The following is a 17,131-nucleotide window of genomic DNA, read 5'->3' as shown; positions in this document are numbered from 1 at the left end:
ATCACAGCCCAGCCAGAGAAGGCTCCTTTGGTTACTGACCACTTTCCAGTTTCAGTCTTAACGCATGGAGAACTCTGCCGGCGTTTGGGAGGAAAAGGCTTGGGGAGGAAAGGAAGTTTTCATTTTGCTTCTGTCCACACAAGTACAGTCTTTTCTTTTTTCTAAAGAATGGACTCTTTTGTCAACTTCAGTGAAAAACCAGAAGTGGACGTCTGAATCAAATCCTTTTTGAATTGACCAGGGGCAAGTGGCACTGATTTAGCACCTGTGTGCCAGGCATCTTGCACCTCTGTTACTTTGCTTTTTATTTGGGCGCAGATACCGAGGAGTGTTGTTCAGATAACGTGCTCAGCTGAGACAGAAGGTAGGCTGCAGGTCAGAAACCAGTGGCTCTGCTTGATGTCAAAACAAATGCTCCCCTGGCCCTGCCATGTGCCCCAAGTGGCCTGAGAACACACTTGAGACTGACTTCACAACCTGCAGGAACCAGGCCAGGAGACAGAGCCCCCACACCCTTCCCGTGTGTTCAGTCCATGATGCACATCTCAGGTTCTTTGTCTGTAAATGGGGATAACCCCATGCCTGCCTCACTGAAATAAGTAACTCCCCGAAGCCCTGCATGACCGGCGAACAGGCTGCTTTTAGGGAAAGCGGGCCTGGCTGCCAGGTCAAGCTTCAGGCCGAGTCTGAGGGGGTGGGCGGGGTCGCCTGTTGGGAGGTAGGATAGAGGTGCCAGGAATGCCCCCCGAGCCGCTAGGGGGTTGGGGGCCTCAGGGGACGCCTGAGTTGGGGGCAGAGTCCAACCTTCTGGTTCCAAGGCTGTCCCCTCCCCCCACCCAAGAAGGCTGGTTCTGCAGAGTCAAGGAGCAAGTCAGAGGAGGCACCGTCTCCACAGTGCGGTTGCGTTGTCTGGCTTTACTGTGTCGTGCTTAGAAATCAGTGATTCCGTGTACAGAAAGCGTTTGCACTTTGCTTAGTCTGGGGTCTGCCTGTACCTTCCAGGGTTTTTTTTTAAAGATGTCTCAGACGTACCTCACCCTGTTAAGGCTGACCCTGGGGAGACGGTATCCTTTTGGATCTGTGGTTGGGAGCCCGGTGTCTCCACCCTGAGGTCCAGGGGTTCGTTCAGCTGGGCTGGAGGGGTGCTTGCCCTGCCTGAACTTTATATTCCTTCTGTTCAGCAGCAGACAGGTCAGGCCACGGCCGAGGCCGCGCTTACCTCAGCTCAGGGGCGCCTGGGGTCCTGCGAGAAGGCAGAGGCTGGGAGGCCAGGTGGTTGTCTCCCTGGTGGGCTCTCCTTAGCCCTCACCTCGCAGAGTGCCTGGCCTGGCGAGGCTCTGCTGGCATCCATGCCGCGGTCACTCTCATCCCTCCCCAGGCCAGACAGCCGGGCGGGGCAGTCCCTGCCTTCCATACCCACCAGCGGCAGGGGGACACACCCGACCCTCCGGAGACAGTGAGGCCGGAGCTTTGTGGTCCCTGTGGCCAGTCGGATCATCACCCCAGGGTCCCTCAGGCTCTGTGAAGGTCTCAGCTTGTTGGGAGGAGAAGTGAGAGGCGGGCCGTTCTTCCAGCTGTGTCCAGCACGTGCCTCTCTCCCCACCAAGGCTGCGTGTGCAGGAGCCATGGGGACTGCGACATGGGATCTGTTGGGTGACACAGGCCCCTCTGTGTGCAGTGGGTCAGGAGACCCGCCGGCCCAGGCCGTGTCAGAGCGGCCACAACAGAGCCAGGCCGGATGGAGGGGAGCCGCCTGTGGAGCAGAGCTTCTAGGGAGTCCCTCAGTCAGAGCTGTGCCCTGAGCCGGCTCCACGTCCAAAATGTGGACAGATAGTCTAGGCGAGTAGGTAAGGGAACAGTTGAATTTTGGTTTAAAGGCTGAGCTAAGTATGGAGTATTAGTACTTCCTTGACTTTGAACGTCGACACCGATGTTTCCATGGTGTCTCGTGAGCTTCTGCAGTTGTCTGGTGCCCAGAGTGTACACGCGTCAGGGTTTTCATTTCATTTGCCTGGAAAATCCCATGGACGGAGGAGCCTGGTGGGCTGCAGTCCATGGGGTCGCGAAGAGTCGGACACGACTGAAGCGACTTAGCACCAGCAGCAGCAGCACGTTGTGTCCTGTTTTGGATGATATGAAGATACAAAGATAGCAGTCACAGATGCAAACACCGTCTTTGTCCGGGATGGGGGTGTGCTGGAGTGCTCTATCACATCAAGAAAGGGTGGTGTTCTCAGCACTGAGGACCAGCGTGTGAAACGTGCCTGGGAGTTGTGGTCCCTATGTTACTTTGTGAGGAGGGTGTACGTTTTAGTGGGAACACTGGGTCGTAGTTGTGTTTGTCTTAAACATCTGTGAGAGGAGCGAAAGTCTTCGAGGGAGGCCACGCCTGGTTTGAGAGAGGGGGACATTGAGCATCACAAGGTGCCGCTGAGGCAGATGGAGTGCCAAGTGCTGGGGGCGGTCCTAGTGGGCAGCACGCGGCTCTCGGGGCCCAGCGGACGTGGTGGGCAGTGGGGATGGGGGTGCTTCGATTTGTCCGTGGGGCGGACCCTTCCTGGGAACCGCCCCCCGTGTGCCTTGGTGGAGAAGGTTTTTTCAGCAGCGGCACAGAAGCACCTCTGAGACCCTGGGCGTCACACCTCCCGTTTGGACTGAGCACAGCCTGGGGCACCCGCCGGGCCTCCTGTTGGGCATGCCGCCCTCTCGGCCGTGAGCCTCCGCGGTGCCAGGCGGCGTCCTAGTGGGGCTGGGGGCGGGCAGGCAGCGAGACGGGAGTGCGCCTCTTGCCCAGCGCAGGCGGGCTTGGGTGGATGTTTCTGAAGCCCTCGAGTGCAGCCTGACAGGGTCTTCCTGTCCCCTGGGACTTTGATGTTATGCTCAGGAAGTTTGCAGGCTCCAGAGGAAGGCTAAGGACAGAGAGTGTGCCGTGATGGGGTGTCACCACATCCTCGGCGTCCCCTGGGAAGTCACATGGCCATGCTAGGCCAGCGTCCCCCCGAGTCCTGAGCCTGCCGCCGCCTCCGTCACAGACGGGGGCCACTGAGACCAGGATCTCTCCCTCATCTGCCCGTGACTCTGTGTGTCATAAATGCTGAGGCAGCCACGGCCCGGGTGATGGCCACCGGGACGTCACACATCCTGAAGAAGCCCCATGTCCCGGGAGGACGACGCCAGGTCTGGAGTGAGAGGAGGGGAACTGGCTGGGCCCCGGCCGCCCGGACCGTGCGGCTTTCCCGCTTTCAGGGCTTCTTTCCCCCTGGTGATGGTGACTGCACACGAGGATAGAAGGGAGCAGGGCATCCAGACGCGCTCCTCGGGGCTGGGCACCTGCGCTTCCGGCAGAAAGATGGCTGGTTCTCTGCTGCACGGTGCTGAGGGGGCACGGGCAGAGAGAGCGGGCTGTCTAGCTTGTCTGGAGTGGACGGCCGGGCAGCGGGGGACGCAGACAGAGGTTGCACGTCTGTGTTCCTCAAACATGAGCCCTGGAGAAGGGTGCAGGCCGAGTGGGTGGTCTGGGAGACCAGAAAGGGCGCTGAAGGGCCTGCTCCAAGGTGGTGCCGGGCCTCCGGGGCCAGTGGTGGGTGGGAGGGACGGCGCCGGCTCCCCAGCTCTCGCTGAACGCACTGTGAGGCCTGACGCAGCCGTTCCTGCTCTGAGGTACAGAGAGGCTGCCAGGCTCCGGTCTCGTGCATGCTTTCCCTCCTGCCTTCCCAATGCTGACTTCTCACTTGCAGGTTCTGACTAAACTCTTTGTGGCCTCAAGCACGGTTGCAGGTGTCGCGTTGACTTGGGGCCTGTGCATGCCCACGCCCACCCCAGGGAGAGCCCCACGCCCACTAAGGCTTGCTCAGAGTTGTCTTCTCCACGTCCCCTGCCCCCCTTTGCCTTCCTGCGCCTCCATTCTTCTCGCTGGCTTCTCTGTCCTCCCCCTTCAGACATCACTCTTTCTGTCTGGACTTTTCCTGGTAACCATCTCGTTCTCCCAGTGTCTCTGATCCTGCCTGTCTTTTCCCGCTTGAGTTGCAGCGCTCGAAGGAACCAGAGCTCAGGTGGGCCGCCGTTCTTCCTCCTTCTCATCTGAATTTTCAGGGATGTACCAGGTGCTGTGTTCTCTCCCCCCATGAAGTTTTGTGATTTTACTCTATTTCTGAGAAGCATTCAAAGTCTAGAGTGACGAGCAGCAGATGTGGAAACGGTCGCCTGAGGGTCCTTAGCTTTATTTTCCTCTACTGAGGATGAACTGTTTTTGAAACCTGAGCAGGAAAGGCTGAGCATCGCTGCTCTGACCTCTGGCCTTGAAGAGGGTGTGGTTGGTGGCCTCAAGGACCTCCTCGGAACAGCTTTTAAGTCGCCCTTTTCTTCACGTCTGCTGGTTTGGTGTATTCTGTGGGTACCCCTGAGGTCCCTCCAGACCCAGAGATGCTTCCATTCAGTTTTCCGTCACTGTTCATCCTCCTTGTTGCGGGTCACCAGCGAAATCTCGCAAAAGCCAGCAGGAGGCCTGCGTTAATAGAATTTTCAAAAATGTGTGTTATTTCAAGTACGTTGACACCAGTGTGGGCTGGCAAAGCTAAACCTGAGCTGTGATTGTTAGCAAGTTGCCTTTGTCTTGGAAAAGGAGGGTTTAGTGAACGTGTTGTCAGAAGTTGAAAATGACTCTGAAATCCTTTATGTGGGTGGTGCAGAGGTGGACAGACAGCGCTTCCTCAGAGGAGTACTCATGAGGAGTTATGGGCTCCAAGTCAACCAGAATTTCTTTTATTTGAGAGTGGGTTTTAAATGGCACCCGTGACCTGATCTTGAGCTCGTGGAGAAGCGTCTCTGACCTGCACACAGTGGAACGAAACCGACGATCCCTGCACACGAGCTGAGTTGCCTCGCCTGTTGAAACATCTTGGGACATGCCGGGCTCATGAGTTAGGTCAGGGGTTGGGTTTGGTTTGGTGAGGAACTGACAAAGTCAGGTCCTGTGGTGAGGGCGTCCTTCCCCCACTCTGTGCCCGGAGATCCTGAGGTACAGGTCTGCTGAGCCTCACGAAGCGGAAGGAAGCAGCTTGGGACTGGCTTGTCCTCCCTAACTGTGTCTAGGATGCGAGGGGTGAACATACAGGTACAGTGACAGAAGGGTCCCTCCCGCGCTGTCTGGCATGGGAACCCCTGGCCCCCTGTGGACCCTGACCGCTAGAGCTGTGGCTGGTGTGACTAAGGAACTGGGGTTTTATTTAATTAAGATTTAAATTTGAGTAGCCTCATTAGTGATCATCTAATTGGGCTGTACAGCTCTGATAAATTGTGAATTCTGTTACCTGAGCATGTTGCTTTCTGAAGGTGGCCCACTGGCCTGATAACACCTTTCCCCACAGGAGAATCAAGCGCATTCCATGTACCTGGGTGGTTTTTCTACGCATATGAATACATTCTCATGCCCAGTAGCTGACTGATAGGACCAGCTTTTTTAGATACTGCTTACGTTGACGCTAGGCCTTCTCAGGTGGCTCAGTGGTAAAGAGTCTGCCTGCCGATGCAGGAGATGCAAGATATGCAGGGTCGATCCTTGGGTCTGAAGATCAACTGGAAATGGCAACCCACTCCATTACTCTTACTTGGAAAATTCCATGGACAGAGGAACCTGACGGGCTATATAGTCCATGGGGTTGAAAAGAGTCAGGCACGACTGAGCGACGGAGCACACACGTGTCGATATGATTACGAGGATCTGCACCTTGAAAGGCACAGTGAGGCATCAGAGGGGAGAGTGACTCAGGCCTGCCCGGGGCCCCAGACAGCCCCTTGCACTTGGATTTTGCAGGGGTGGTCTTTGCAAGCATGCATGGAATCACTTTTAATTTGTCACTACTTTTATTTCTCACGATTGTCTTTTATTCCCTTTGGAGGCAGAACCCTCTCGAAGGGGTGAGGGAAACATGTCCCCGAGTTCCCAGTGAGCACGTGTCTGCCCAGGGAGGGCCCCCAGCAAACTGACCGGGAAGGGGATCTGACAGAAAAGCTTATGATTATCTCATCAAGAAAGCATTTTAACAGTTATCTGCACTTGTTTAGCTTTTCCTGTTTGAAGCACTTTTGTTTTTATGATCTTATTTTTACCCTTGTCATTTAGAGTTTGCAGATTCTAACCATTGGATGGCCCTGTGGTTCTGAGAAAAGAGAATACTGGTTATCACAAAAATACGCTGGGAGTTCCCCTTCCATCTGAGAGGAAAGAACTGGAATGGGTGGGAGGGCTGGGTTAAAGTAAAGTGTATGGTTATCTGTGCCCTTTGCCTTGGCCTCACTGCCTGTGCCCTCCTGGGAGCCTGGAGCTCTGGGCCTGGGCCTGGCTTGGACCCCCATGCTGGACTTATGTGCTGCCGCCTCCAGCAGCGTCTGCAAGGACTCATCTCAAGATACGGAACTGGCGCATCAAAAGCGTGTGTGGGTTGTCACTCACTCTCAGAACACCAGACTTTGTTGATAAAAAGTGATCAAGAAAAACAGGAGTTTTGAGACTTTTAAAAGGTTCTGTGGGGTCGTGTGGCCCATATTTTGAAGTTCCAATTGTAGCTTTAAGAAGGTAGTGTCTTACACACATGTAGACGTTGTCTTGATTTTGAATTTCCGTTTGTTTGCTTGAAAATATAATTATTTTACCCAAAACTTCATTTGAGAAAGACAGGTGCTGAGTGCCTCAGCAAGGCCTTGTCCTTGTACTGTCAGTGGTGCCACATAAATGCTCTGTTTCCTTTTTCTCACTGTTTAAACGTTCACGAGGGTCAGAGATCAGGGCAGGACCATGTCACTCACTTGCTGGGGGCAGGGCCTGGGGCAGCTTCTTTTGGTAACAGATCACTCACTGTAAGGTTCTTTCTCTCCAAGGAGCTGATGGTGGCGGATCATCGGCTGCAAATGGGCCTGGGGTTGCCCCTGCCGCCCCTGCAGGGGGCTCTCGCTCCTCCTCCAGGAACCTGGGGTCTTCGGGTGGGGAGAAGGAGGAAGGCAAGAAGGTTCGGCGGCAGTGGGAGTCCTGGAGCACAGAGGACAAAAACACCTTCTTTGAGGGGCTGTATGAGGTAAGCTTCCTGGAGCCTGCAGGGCCAGTGGGGCTCCCCCGTCATACCCCACTTGGTGGCCCTAGGCCTTGCCCTCTGACCTTGGCCCTTCAGCTCCTTGGTGTGACCTTCAAAGCTGTTTCTAGTGAGGTGGCTGTTAGGAAGTGTCTTTGCTTCTCTCTTCTAAGATGCTCTCCAGTGGCCCAGAGTGGTGCCCGTCCCTCTGGGCCTTCCCCTTACACCTGGTGGCAGTTTTGTGGGAGAGGAAGTACCTGAGCTAGATGCTGGAGGAGGCACTTCATGTGCAACTCTGTCTTGTCCTGGCTCACCTGCCATTGTTTCTTTTAACACAGAGAATGAGTATTCATTCTTTAGGATTTATACTTTTTGATCTTAAACTTTGAAATGATTTCAGAGTTGGAAAAACCACAAAAAGAATCCAGGGAATGTTCACATTCCCTTTTCCTGCTTCCCTGATACCCTCATGACTGCAGGGTGACCACATAGTGAGGAGGATCAACCTGATGTCATCAGTGTTTCCTCTGGGGTCCTCCCCCAGGTCACATTGACCCACATTGTGGTTGGCTCCTCCCAGTTGGGACAGGTCCCTCAGTCTCCTCTTTTTACCTTGGTCTCTTGTGAAGTGTTGGGCTCACCTGACATTTCCTTGTGGTTGAGCTTAAGCTTTGTGTTGAGAGTGCCGCAGGAGTGCTGTGCATCCTTGGTGTGTCCTTGTGGGATCCTGTGTTGTGCTCTTGGGCCTGCTATGTGAACCTTGGTCTCTGCATTCAGGTTGCATATCTCAGGGTCTCCCCTGCCAAGTCTTCCTCTTTTTTTTTTAACTTTGAAACTATGAATACCCTGTTTCGCATCATTTTCCTTCTTCTAACGTAAGCAACCAATGCTGCTGCTTACTGGAACAACTATTACTGTGGTGTGTGCCCAGTGACAACCTTCTGGCTCCCTTATTCTATGTACATTTATTAATTGGGAACCCCACGCCAGGAGCTCTCCCTTCTCCATTTATGTTGGCTCCTGTGTCCTTCTAACATGTTTCCGTTCAACCTGACCTTTCTCTCTGGCACCACAGGATGCTCTAGACATTCCTGGTGTTTTTCTTGCCCCAGACTTGGCCATGCCCGTTTTCCCAAGGAACTCTGTTCCTTTTGGAAAGTGGGATTTAGAAGCCAAGCCTTGGGCACCCATGGTGCTCATTGCTGCTGGCGTGCTGTTACCTCCAGGTCCCTTCCCATGCTCTTGCTTGCTTTGTGTTGATGAGAGTTTCAGTCATGGGCAGTACCTGGACAGCATTGACACTGTGTTCTCTGGAGTGTAAATTCTGTCCTAAAAAATCTAAGCTGTACTTGGCTTCTGCGTGGAGTTGCTGAAGGAAGGTCCGCAGCTGTATTCAGAGCACATTCTGTGTGATCCTGTTAGTACCTTTTGTATGAGTGAATTGGTGAGACTATTTCTGAATAGTTGATGCGTTGTTTTAAGATACTAGATACACAGCACCCTGAGCTCCTCCATCCTGTCATATCTGCTGATTATTGTTATGGGGGTGTCTCATTTCATGGGCTCTAAAGAAGTCTAGAGGTTAAGCTCTTTGTCCAAGTGATAAGCTTTACGTGTCTCCTGCTCTGGGCTCCTTGCCTCTTGGTACCCACCTGTTAAGGTCGTTCTGTTGCTGCTTTGTCCATTGTTCTGATGGAAACCTGAGGTTGTGGCGAAGCCGGGCTGCAGGTCATGCCCAATAAGATCTGTGAAGCGTCTGCCTTGTCTAGAGGCTGCCTCGTCGTGACTGCCGTGTGTGTGCCGCGGGCTCTGTCTTGTAGCACGGGAAGGACTTTGAGGCCATCCAGAACAACATCGCGCTGAAGTACCGGAAGAAGGGCAGGCCGGCCGGCATGGTGAAGAACAAGGAGCAGGTGCGGCACTTCTACTATCGCACATGGCACAAGATCACCAAGTACATCGACTTCGACAACGGTGAGCGCCGCCTGCCCGCCTCTCCCTGGCCCCGTGCCCACCCAGCACGTGGCCTGGCGTGTTCTCGGCTCAGCACGCCTGCTGGCAGGAGGCCTTGTGGCTGGCGGTTGGGCTGAACTGCGAGGACGCCTGTGGCGTCTGGGTGCCTGGCTCACTTGCTGGGAGGGAGGGTACCATGGTCCTGGATCCTACCTCTTCATTCCCCGCCCTTCTCCCCAGGGGGCCCTGGTGGGTTAGGAGTGGGCCGGGCCTGGCGTGGAGGGCTGGGGGTGGGGGGCTGGCCATCCAGGGCTTTCCCATGCCCTCGTCGCCTATGTTTGAGTCTGGTTTGTGTGGTACTGTCTTTAAGTCACACGTCTAGGTCATGCCAGGTGCAGTCCTGACTGCTGCTCAGAGTACCCCTTCCGTTAGCGTCTCTGTCCCCGGGGAGGCATTGCCGCCTCCTTGGTCCACACGCTGGGAGAGCCGTGTCCGTGTCATTTCTGCCACTTCTCATGGCTCAGTCCCTCCTGTGACCGCCCGGTTCTGACACTCCCCATCAGCAGCAGTGCTGATGCAGGACGACTGTGGTGGCCGTGCTCACACCACTCCTGTGAACTCTGCCTGTGCCTCGCAGGTGGTCTTTGGCCGGGCAGCAAGTTCTCACCTCCCGGATGACCCCTCCGGCTTTCCCGCTGCTTCTCCCTGTGGTCAGGGTCCCAGGGCCGGGGCTTCCTCCAGCCTGGAAAGGCCCAGGGGTGGTCCAAACTGTCCTTGTATAAGAAGTCTGGCTTTGGAGGGTTACTGTCTACTGAAACTGCTTCATCCTGCTTCCTCGCTCACGTGGACGGGGCGTGGAGGACTGTGTGCTGCTGCTGCTGCTGCTGCTGCTGCATTTGCATGTTTATAGAGAGCCCTGGCTGGGTCTGGCTCGCAAGCCGTGGTTTGCTGTTCTCTGCCCTGGAGAAGTCCTTTCTTGATGCCACGGCCAGCAACAGGGCTCTCGGGACTGTGGACCAAGCTCCAGACAGTCGCGGTTGTGATGGTCACTGCACTTCCCGTGACAGTGTCCCCGTCTTTCCTTTGAATCTTTGTGGATGTCTCCTATCCGCCTGTCAGTCTTGCCAGTTCTGTTCTGAGCTTCTCAGATCTGTCTGTGCTGCCTGGCCCCCACCACTCTCCACCCTCGTTGGAGCTCAGCCGGGTCTGTGCACAGAGAGGTAGTCCCACACTCCCACGCCTGGTGGAAGCCCACCATGTTGGGCATTCCATTTTCTCTCTAGGGACATTGCTCTGCCTGTTAGGGTCCCCTCTTCCCTCTTTTTCTTTTGAAAAGTGCAAAAACAGCACCAAATTGCTGTGTACTCTGCCCTGTGGTCCAGGGAGCAGGGGTCAAAGCCAGGAAGCACCCCCAGTGCCCTGGCGTGACCTCGAGCCCTGCACGTCCATGCTTGCCTTCTGAAGCTGCACCTTCCCTCGTTTTCAGTGTTCTCCCGCGGGCTCAAGAAGTCGTCCCAGGAGCTGTATGGCCTCATCTGCTACGGGGAGCTGCGCAAGAAGATTGGGGGCTGTGAGTACCTTCCCCAGGGCCTCCTCCCGGTGGGGCTGCAGCTTTAGTCCTGGGGCTCTTTGTTTTCTTCCCGGCTTTCAGCCTGAAAACATTTTAATGTACAGAATGTTTTAACATGTAGAAGTATTGAAGGAGGATGTATTGACCTCACACACTGTCGTTTAGATTTTACTGGCCTGAACCTTGGCCATATCTGTGTTACCTCTCCTGCCCCCAGCCCCTCCACACACTGGCTTTCTTCTTGCTCAGCCATGGGACTGTAAGTTGCAGACACCCAAGCACACTGTGAACCCCTCAGCCTCTGGCCCCTGAGAACAAGGATGTTCCCCTGCACACCCAGCATGTGTAAGATGTTTCCAGTGGGCACCACAGCCTCACTGGTCTTCTGCCCAACTCAGGTCTCCCAGGACATCCACCACGCCAGACGGTGCACACCTATCCACAACATGCCCATTCACAGCTGCTGTGTCTCCTGGGTCTGGATTTAGAACCGCCCCACTTCCTGGTCTTTCCCAACTCTGGTGCTCTGCGGGGTCTGGGACCCTCCCTTTGCCTTGGTCTGAGCATCTCCTCGTAACTAGATTCCTTTTAGCTGTACAGGTGTTCTGGCCTTCCCGTGTGACTGTACACGTGAGGCTGCAGCCTGTCAACATGGCTTGGGAAGGCACACCCCTGCAGGGCCACCTTGTGAGATGAGGATGAGCTGCCACCGAGTGCGTCACAGTGGGCAGGCTGGTGGGGCGGGCATTCCCTTGGTGACCTGTGCTCCCTGAAACAGGCAGGACTTCCAGGAGCCTCTGAAGGAAGGGCCAGGCGTCCCAGCTCCCTGCCCCTCCTCCTGCAGGCTGAGGACTCCTAAACAGACCCCTGGCTCCTGCTCTGAGTGCTCTGCTGAGCTCCTGAATCCCTGTCCTGCCCAGAAGCACTTCTGGTCCTGGAGTGCTGGCCCACTGCTGGGGCTCTGTCTTTGGTCTTCCCATCCATGTCACCCAGCTGGACCCCTCCCCACAGAAGGCTCCCCCAGCCTTGTCCTTTTGTCGACTTCCTGTCGCCTGGGTTGTGGGGGGGGCGGTGGTGCGCGTCCACTCTAGTAAACACACAGGGCCTCGGCCCATGCTTTGGCAGAGCTGTTGGAGGCAAGCCCACAAGTAGCCCAGGAACCCAGCAGGACAAGCGTAGTGGGGCATGATGGTCCCCAGGAAAGGGTGGTGTCTCCTGAGGTAGTTGTGGGTGAGTGGTTGGTGGTGAGGGGACAGTGCTCTTAGTGCAGGTGCATGTGGGTTCTGAGGGGCTGTAGCTGACATGGATGTTACTCTGGGAGGCTCTGATGCCCCATTAAGTGGTTTGGATTGTGCGCTGAAGATAATCACATGGAATCTTGCTGGGCTCTGCTCCTGGCACCTTGATCCTCACGTGTGTTTGTTTTTGCACCGAAGGCATGGACGACAAGAATGCCACGAAGCTGAACGAGCTCATTCAGGCTGGGTGAGTAGACGGCGTGGGTGGCAGGCTGGCTCCCATGAGTTTGCACTTTTTTCTCAAATATAGACCTTGAAATACATGCAGTTTTCTCCCCTTTTTTCACTGAGAACCATTAAAACTTGAACTCATCAGAGTTAACCCTTATCTCCTTGCAGCTAAGCATCTGCCCGTTAGGAGGTGGCCAGCCCAGGGGAGTGGATTGACCTGCGCCAGCTTCTCCCCGACCTGGGGTCCATCCCTGTTCTTTGCAGGTCTTCACTCGGCCCTCACTCTCACGGTCTCACTCTTCTCCTCAGTCTCGTGCTTTGTGGTGTGGGAGCTCCTCTTGCCTCTGGAAGGCCGTCTGTCCTGTGCGTTTTTCTGGCAACCGTGCTGGCACCCCAGCTGCTCTCCTTCCTTGGCCTGATGTTGGATGGCCGGTGGGCCCCTGTCCCTCAGGCTGAGGGCCTGCCAGGCGGGCTGACCATGTGCTTTTGCGCTTTGGCTCTGGCCCAGCATCTGTGCTCACAGAGGCTGGCAGTGGGTTCCTAGGCTCTGTGTCTGAACTGCCACCCGTCTGAGCAGGCCTGAGAGTGACCAGGTTGTTTGCACCACCGTGTATAAAAGAGCAGAGACTCATCCTGGTGGCCAGGAGGAGCAGGTGGCTTGGCCAGCTGGCATCACTGGGCACACCAAGCTTCCCAGAGGTGTGGGGTATGGTTGGAGGCCAGTGGCCCCGGCCCCAGTGTTGTTTATTACCCCCATCCACCTGTGCACCGTCAGTGTCAGACCTGCCTGCCTTCCTGCCCTTATGCCTGCCTTGTGCCTGTCGGGTGGGAGCTGTGTCAGCTCCAGGATCTAAAGGTTTGAGTGGTGGTATGTGCATGAGCCTTCCCTGGAGTGTCATCCCTGTGGCTGTGTGGATCCATGGTCTGTTCATCCTTCCCCCACTCCCTGGTAAAGGACACAGGCAGTTTATGGAGAGTGAAGGACTGGCCATTGAGTCCAACATTTGTCGTAGATTCCCAGGGAAGGAGTGGTGGGTGTGTGTGTAGACCTTACAGGGGACTGCCAGCTTGCCTTCCAAGGAGGCTTCCGGGTGCCCCCACACGCCCCACGCTGGATGTGCTCAGACTGTCTGATCTTCTGAGCCACTTTGCTGGTGAAGGGGTGTCTCACTGTGGTTTTTCACTTCATTTCCCTGAGGGCTGGTATTGAACACCTTCTGAAGACTCGCTGGTCGTCTCTTGTGGGGTGCCACTTCAGGTCTTGTGCCCACTGAGTTTTGAATGTCTTTCATTTGTTCCAGACAAGCCTTGTGTCAGGCAAGTGACTTACAGACGTTTCCTCCCAGTCTGTGGTTCATCTTAGTGGCTTTATCAGTGACCTTCACAGGGTAACCATTTTCAGCTGTGGTGTAGTCCAGTTTGTTGTTTTGTTGTTTTTTTCGTATTTGGATCATGCTTTTAGTATGTCAGAGAAGTCTTTGCAGAACTCAAGTTCACAAGATTTTTTCCAATGTTTTTTTCTTAAAGTTTTATGGTTTGATATATAAATCCACTCTGAATTGACTTTGGTGCACACCATGTTGTTTGCGCTGAGGTCCAATTTGTGGCCTGTGGGTGTGTCCAGTGGGACTGGCCCCACTTGCTTCCCCTATTCGCTGCTTTTTCACCCTCGTCTAAGGTCTGTTGACTATACAGTTGGGTCTGTTTCCAGACTTTAAATTCTGCTCCATTGATGTATTGTGTGTTCTTTTGACAACAGACATCAGTTTTGAAGAACAAAGCAAAAATCCTATAAAAGTGAGAGAGTTGGGGGGAGCTAGGAAGGTGCCTGTGGAAAAACTAGTCCTTGACATCAGAACATTGAGTATTTATCTCACTTCCCATCCCTGCCTCTCATGTAGACTGTTTCCAAATAACTGTCTATCTCCCTTCATTATAAAATTGTAGAATTAGATTAAGGAGCAAATGAATTGAGAAAAGCTCTAAAATTAAATCTCATTACATTGGTCGCAGACCCAGCAGCATAGAATTTGGCACATGTTTATTAGACTTATCAAGTTAACTTTGCAGAGAAGTAAATGAAAAATATAAGAGAGGAAAGCTCGACTCTCATGCACACAGAGGAGTTACTCTGTTGCCTGTTCTGTTGAAGTCACTGATGGAGGACTCAGAGGGGTCTCTCCATCGCTCTGTGTGAGCAGGACCGGGCCTGATTCTCCTGCACGTGCTCCTCCCCAGTCTGGGTAGGGCCAGGCCTCCCTGTGCTGGCTCCAGCCTCCAGCCACTCCTAGAACTTTGATTTGTGAGAAGAGGAAAGGGATCGTAACCTCAGAATGGTCTCTAGTCATAAAGCAGGCCCTGTTCAATTTCTCTTAAAAAAAAAGGAAGTCCCAAAACAGCAGTTTAACGTAAAATGTGGTTATCACAAATACAGGTACCACATGACATGGCTCCCCAGCTCTTTAAGTCTTGCTACTGCTGTTGTGTTTGTCTGGGATGGGGGGGCAGGATTGTCCACTTGTTGCAGAACCCTTTGTTGGGGGGAGCTGTGTAAGAACTGACCTGTTTTTCTTGGTTCCCACTCCAGCATCATCAGAACATGCTGGGAGTGCTCTGCTGTGTGTGTTTCCCCACAGTTGAGGGGGTTCAGTCTCAAGCACTTGGTCTCAGTGGAGACCATGTTCCCTGCAGGCTCTCATCGTCTCTGAACCTCCCCTTCTGACACAACGGTGAGGGGAGCTGGCTCCTGGGGTCTGCCTGCCCATATAACTGTTTCTCCTAAATTCACAGGCTCAGAGAAATTTAAGTGAAAGGAAAAACCAGAGGAACTACTCCCAGTTAAAAGAACAAGAGTATAGAGAAGGGGCATCCAGTGGTGACAGAGGTTCTGATCAGACCAAGGACCAGAGAGGGAATGTGATCTCCCCTGAGTCATGGAGGGACTGGTAGAACTGAATAACAACCCATGCCTGTAACTGGACACAGGGGTCTTTCAGCTACACTCTTAACAAACAGACCCTAAAATCTTTGCACATTATCTTATGGGAAAGACTGCCTAGAGTCAGAAAGAGCTGAAAAGCTCTCCTGGGTGACTGTTAGTTAATGAAGCCAGTGTTGGATGGATTGGCTCCAAAGATGACAGGCGCTGAAACAGAACCTGAGGAGGGAAAAGGAAAGTGGAACCTCACCTTCAGTATCCACTGCCAGAAAGCCCCTCTATTTTTGACCTCTTCTATAGGCAGAAAGCGCTAAGTAGAGGCTTGTATGAATATTATGTTAAAGAAGGCTATGAAGATAAAACCTGATCACAGAATGGAAAGGGCCGGGGTATGAGAACCTCTGCTTCCTGTGGTGCATTCAAACATGAGACACCAGTTTTGGTTGAGCCATATTTGCTGGGTCCCCAAAGCAAGCTGGCAGTGGACTGGATCATTGAGTACATGTGCTGTGGCTACTGGAGCTCCTCTGTCTGAGGCCCTCAGGCCCTGACCCCACTCCACCATGGACTCTGGGCTGCTCAGGTTTCTACTTGGTCTACCACCCTTCTCCTGGGACAGCTCTTCCTGCTAAGTGGTGCCCATGTGGGAAGCTTTTGTGTTCATCAGTTGTGACTAGTAAGAATAAGACGTTTAAATCCTTAAAAAAAAAAAGAATGAGAGAAATCTCCTGAGAGAACAAATAATGAAATACACCTTTCTAGTCTACCCCATGCTCAAAAAGGAGGTAGTAAAAATGCTGAAGGAATTAAGAAAGGCTTTCATTAGAAATGCAGATCACTGGCATAAGGATCTAGAAAATATAAAGAGGAGCCAATCAAAATTAGGTAATTAAATTACCAAGATGAAAACTGAGCTAAAGACAGTAAACAGTTAATTAAATAATTCAGAAAAACGAATAATTGATCTGGAAGATAGAATAACAAATCACCCAATCAGAACAGACAAATGAAAAAAACAAAAGCAACATACAGGATCAGTGGAATAATATGAAATGTGCCGATCTGTGTGTAAAAGGAAACCCAAGAGGAGAAGAAAGAGAAAAGGGAATCAAAAATACATTTGAAAGTTTTCCAAACCTAAAGTGGGAAACAGTTTCCAAGGGACCAGAAGCACAGAGGGTCCCAAACAACAAGAACCCAAACAGACCTACTCCAGGGCACATCATGACAAAAGATAAAGAGAGGATTCTAAAGGCAGCAAGAGAAAAACAAAGAGTCAGTTACGAAGAAACCCCCACAAGGCTATCAGCTGATTTCTCTACAGAAATGGTCCAGGCTAGAACGGAGTGGCAAAATAAATTCAGAGTCCTGATAGGGAAAAACCTTCCATCTAGGATACTCAACCCAGCAAGATGATCATTTGGAGCTGAAGGAGAGCGACCTTCACAGACAAGCAAATACTAAAGGAATTTAGTGTTTGCAATACTAAACCTGTCCTAAAAGGAATAGTAAGAGGTCCTTTCTAAATAAAAAGAGAAGCAGGAGTCTATAAGAAAGGGAAATATCACAATAAGAAAGAGAAATCTATTAAAAGGACTAAAGATCACTTTAGATAAGCTAGTATATAGATTTAAAAAAATTCTGTGAAAGCGATTATAACTACAATGAACAGCAAAGGATAAACATGAAGATGTAAGATAAGACCTCAAAATCACAAAATATGGGGGTGGGGAATAAGGAAGTATAGATCTTTTGAAATGTATTTGAATTTATATGACTGCCAGTGTAAAGCTGGTAGATAAATTTCTGGGTTCACATATTTGAGAACCAAGGTAATCACAAATCAAAAACAAGGAGTAGATTCACCAAAACCAAACAGAAAGGAACTTGAGAATGAGACCAAAAAAACCCATCAGGCCACAAAAGGGAAAATGAAAAGTGCAAAGCAACACCAAAAAGAAATATAAAATTAGCTGGAAAATAAGATTTAAATGGCAATAAATACATACTTATCAGTAGTTGCTTTAAATGTCAGTGGACTAAATGCTCTGATCAAAAGATACAAAGTGTCAGGTTGGATAATAAAAGAACTTACAATAGGCTACCTATAAGAGATCCACTTTAGAGGGAAAGACAC

General features: G+C 52.4%; 1 protein-coding gene across 2 annotated transcripts in view; it reads left to right on the top strand.

Annotated features, from left to right (window-relative positions):
* CRAMP1 (cramped chromatin regulator homolog 1) overlaps positions 1 to 17,131 on the top strand; it is a 44,968-nt gene that overhangs the window by 4,826 nt on the left and 23,011 nt on the right. For both annotated transcript variants that reach the window (XM_052663303.1, XM_052663295.1), the window contains exons 3-6: positions 6,877 to 7,070; positions 8,885 to 9,038; positions 10,504 to 10,587; positions 12,024 to 12,072. In XM_052663303.1, coding sequence (XP_052519263.1) covers positions 6,877 to 7,070; positions 8,885 to 9,038; positions 10,504 to 10,587; positions 12,024 to 12,072 — 481 coding nt within the window. The remainder of the gene's footprint in view (positions 1 to 6,876; positions 7,071 to 8,884; positions 9,039 to 10,503; positions 10,588 to 12,023; positions 12,073 to 17,131) is intronic.

This window comes from Budorcas taxicolor, chromosome 2, assembly GCF_023091745.1.
Source record: "Budorcas taxicolor isolate Tak-1 chromosome 2, Takin1.1, whole genome shotgun sequence".
NCBI lineage: Eukaryota > Metazoa > Chordata > Mammalia > Artiodactyla > Bovidae > Budorcas > Budorcas taxicolor.
Note: the sequence above shows the minus strand (reverse complement) of the source record. Positions and strands in the feature narration are given on the sequence as shown.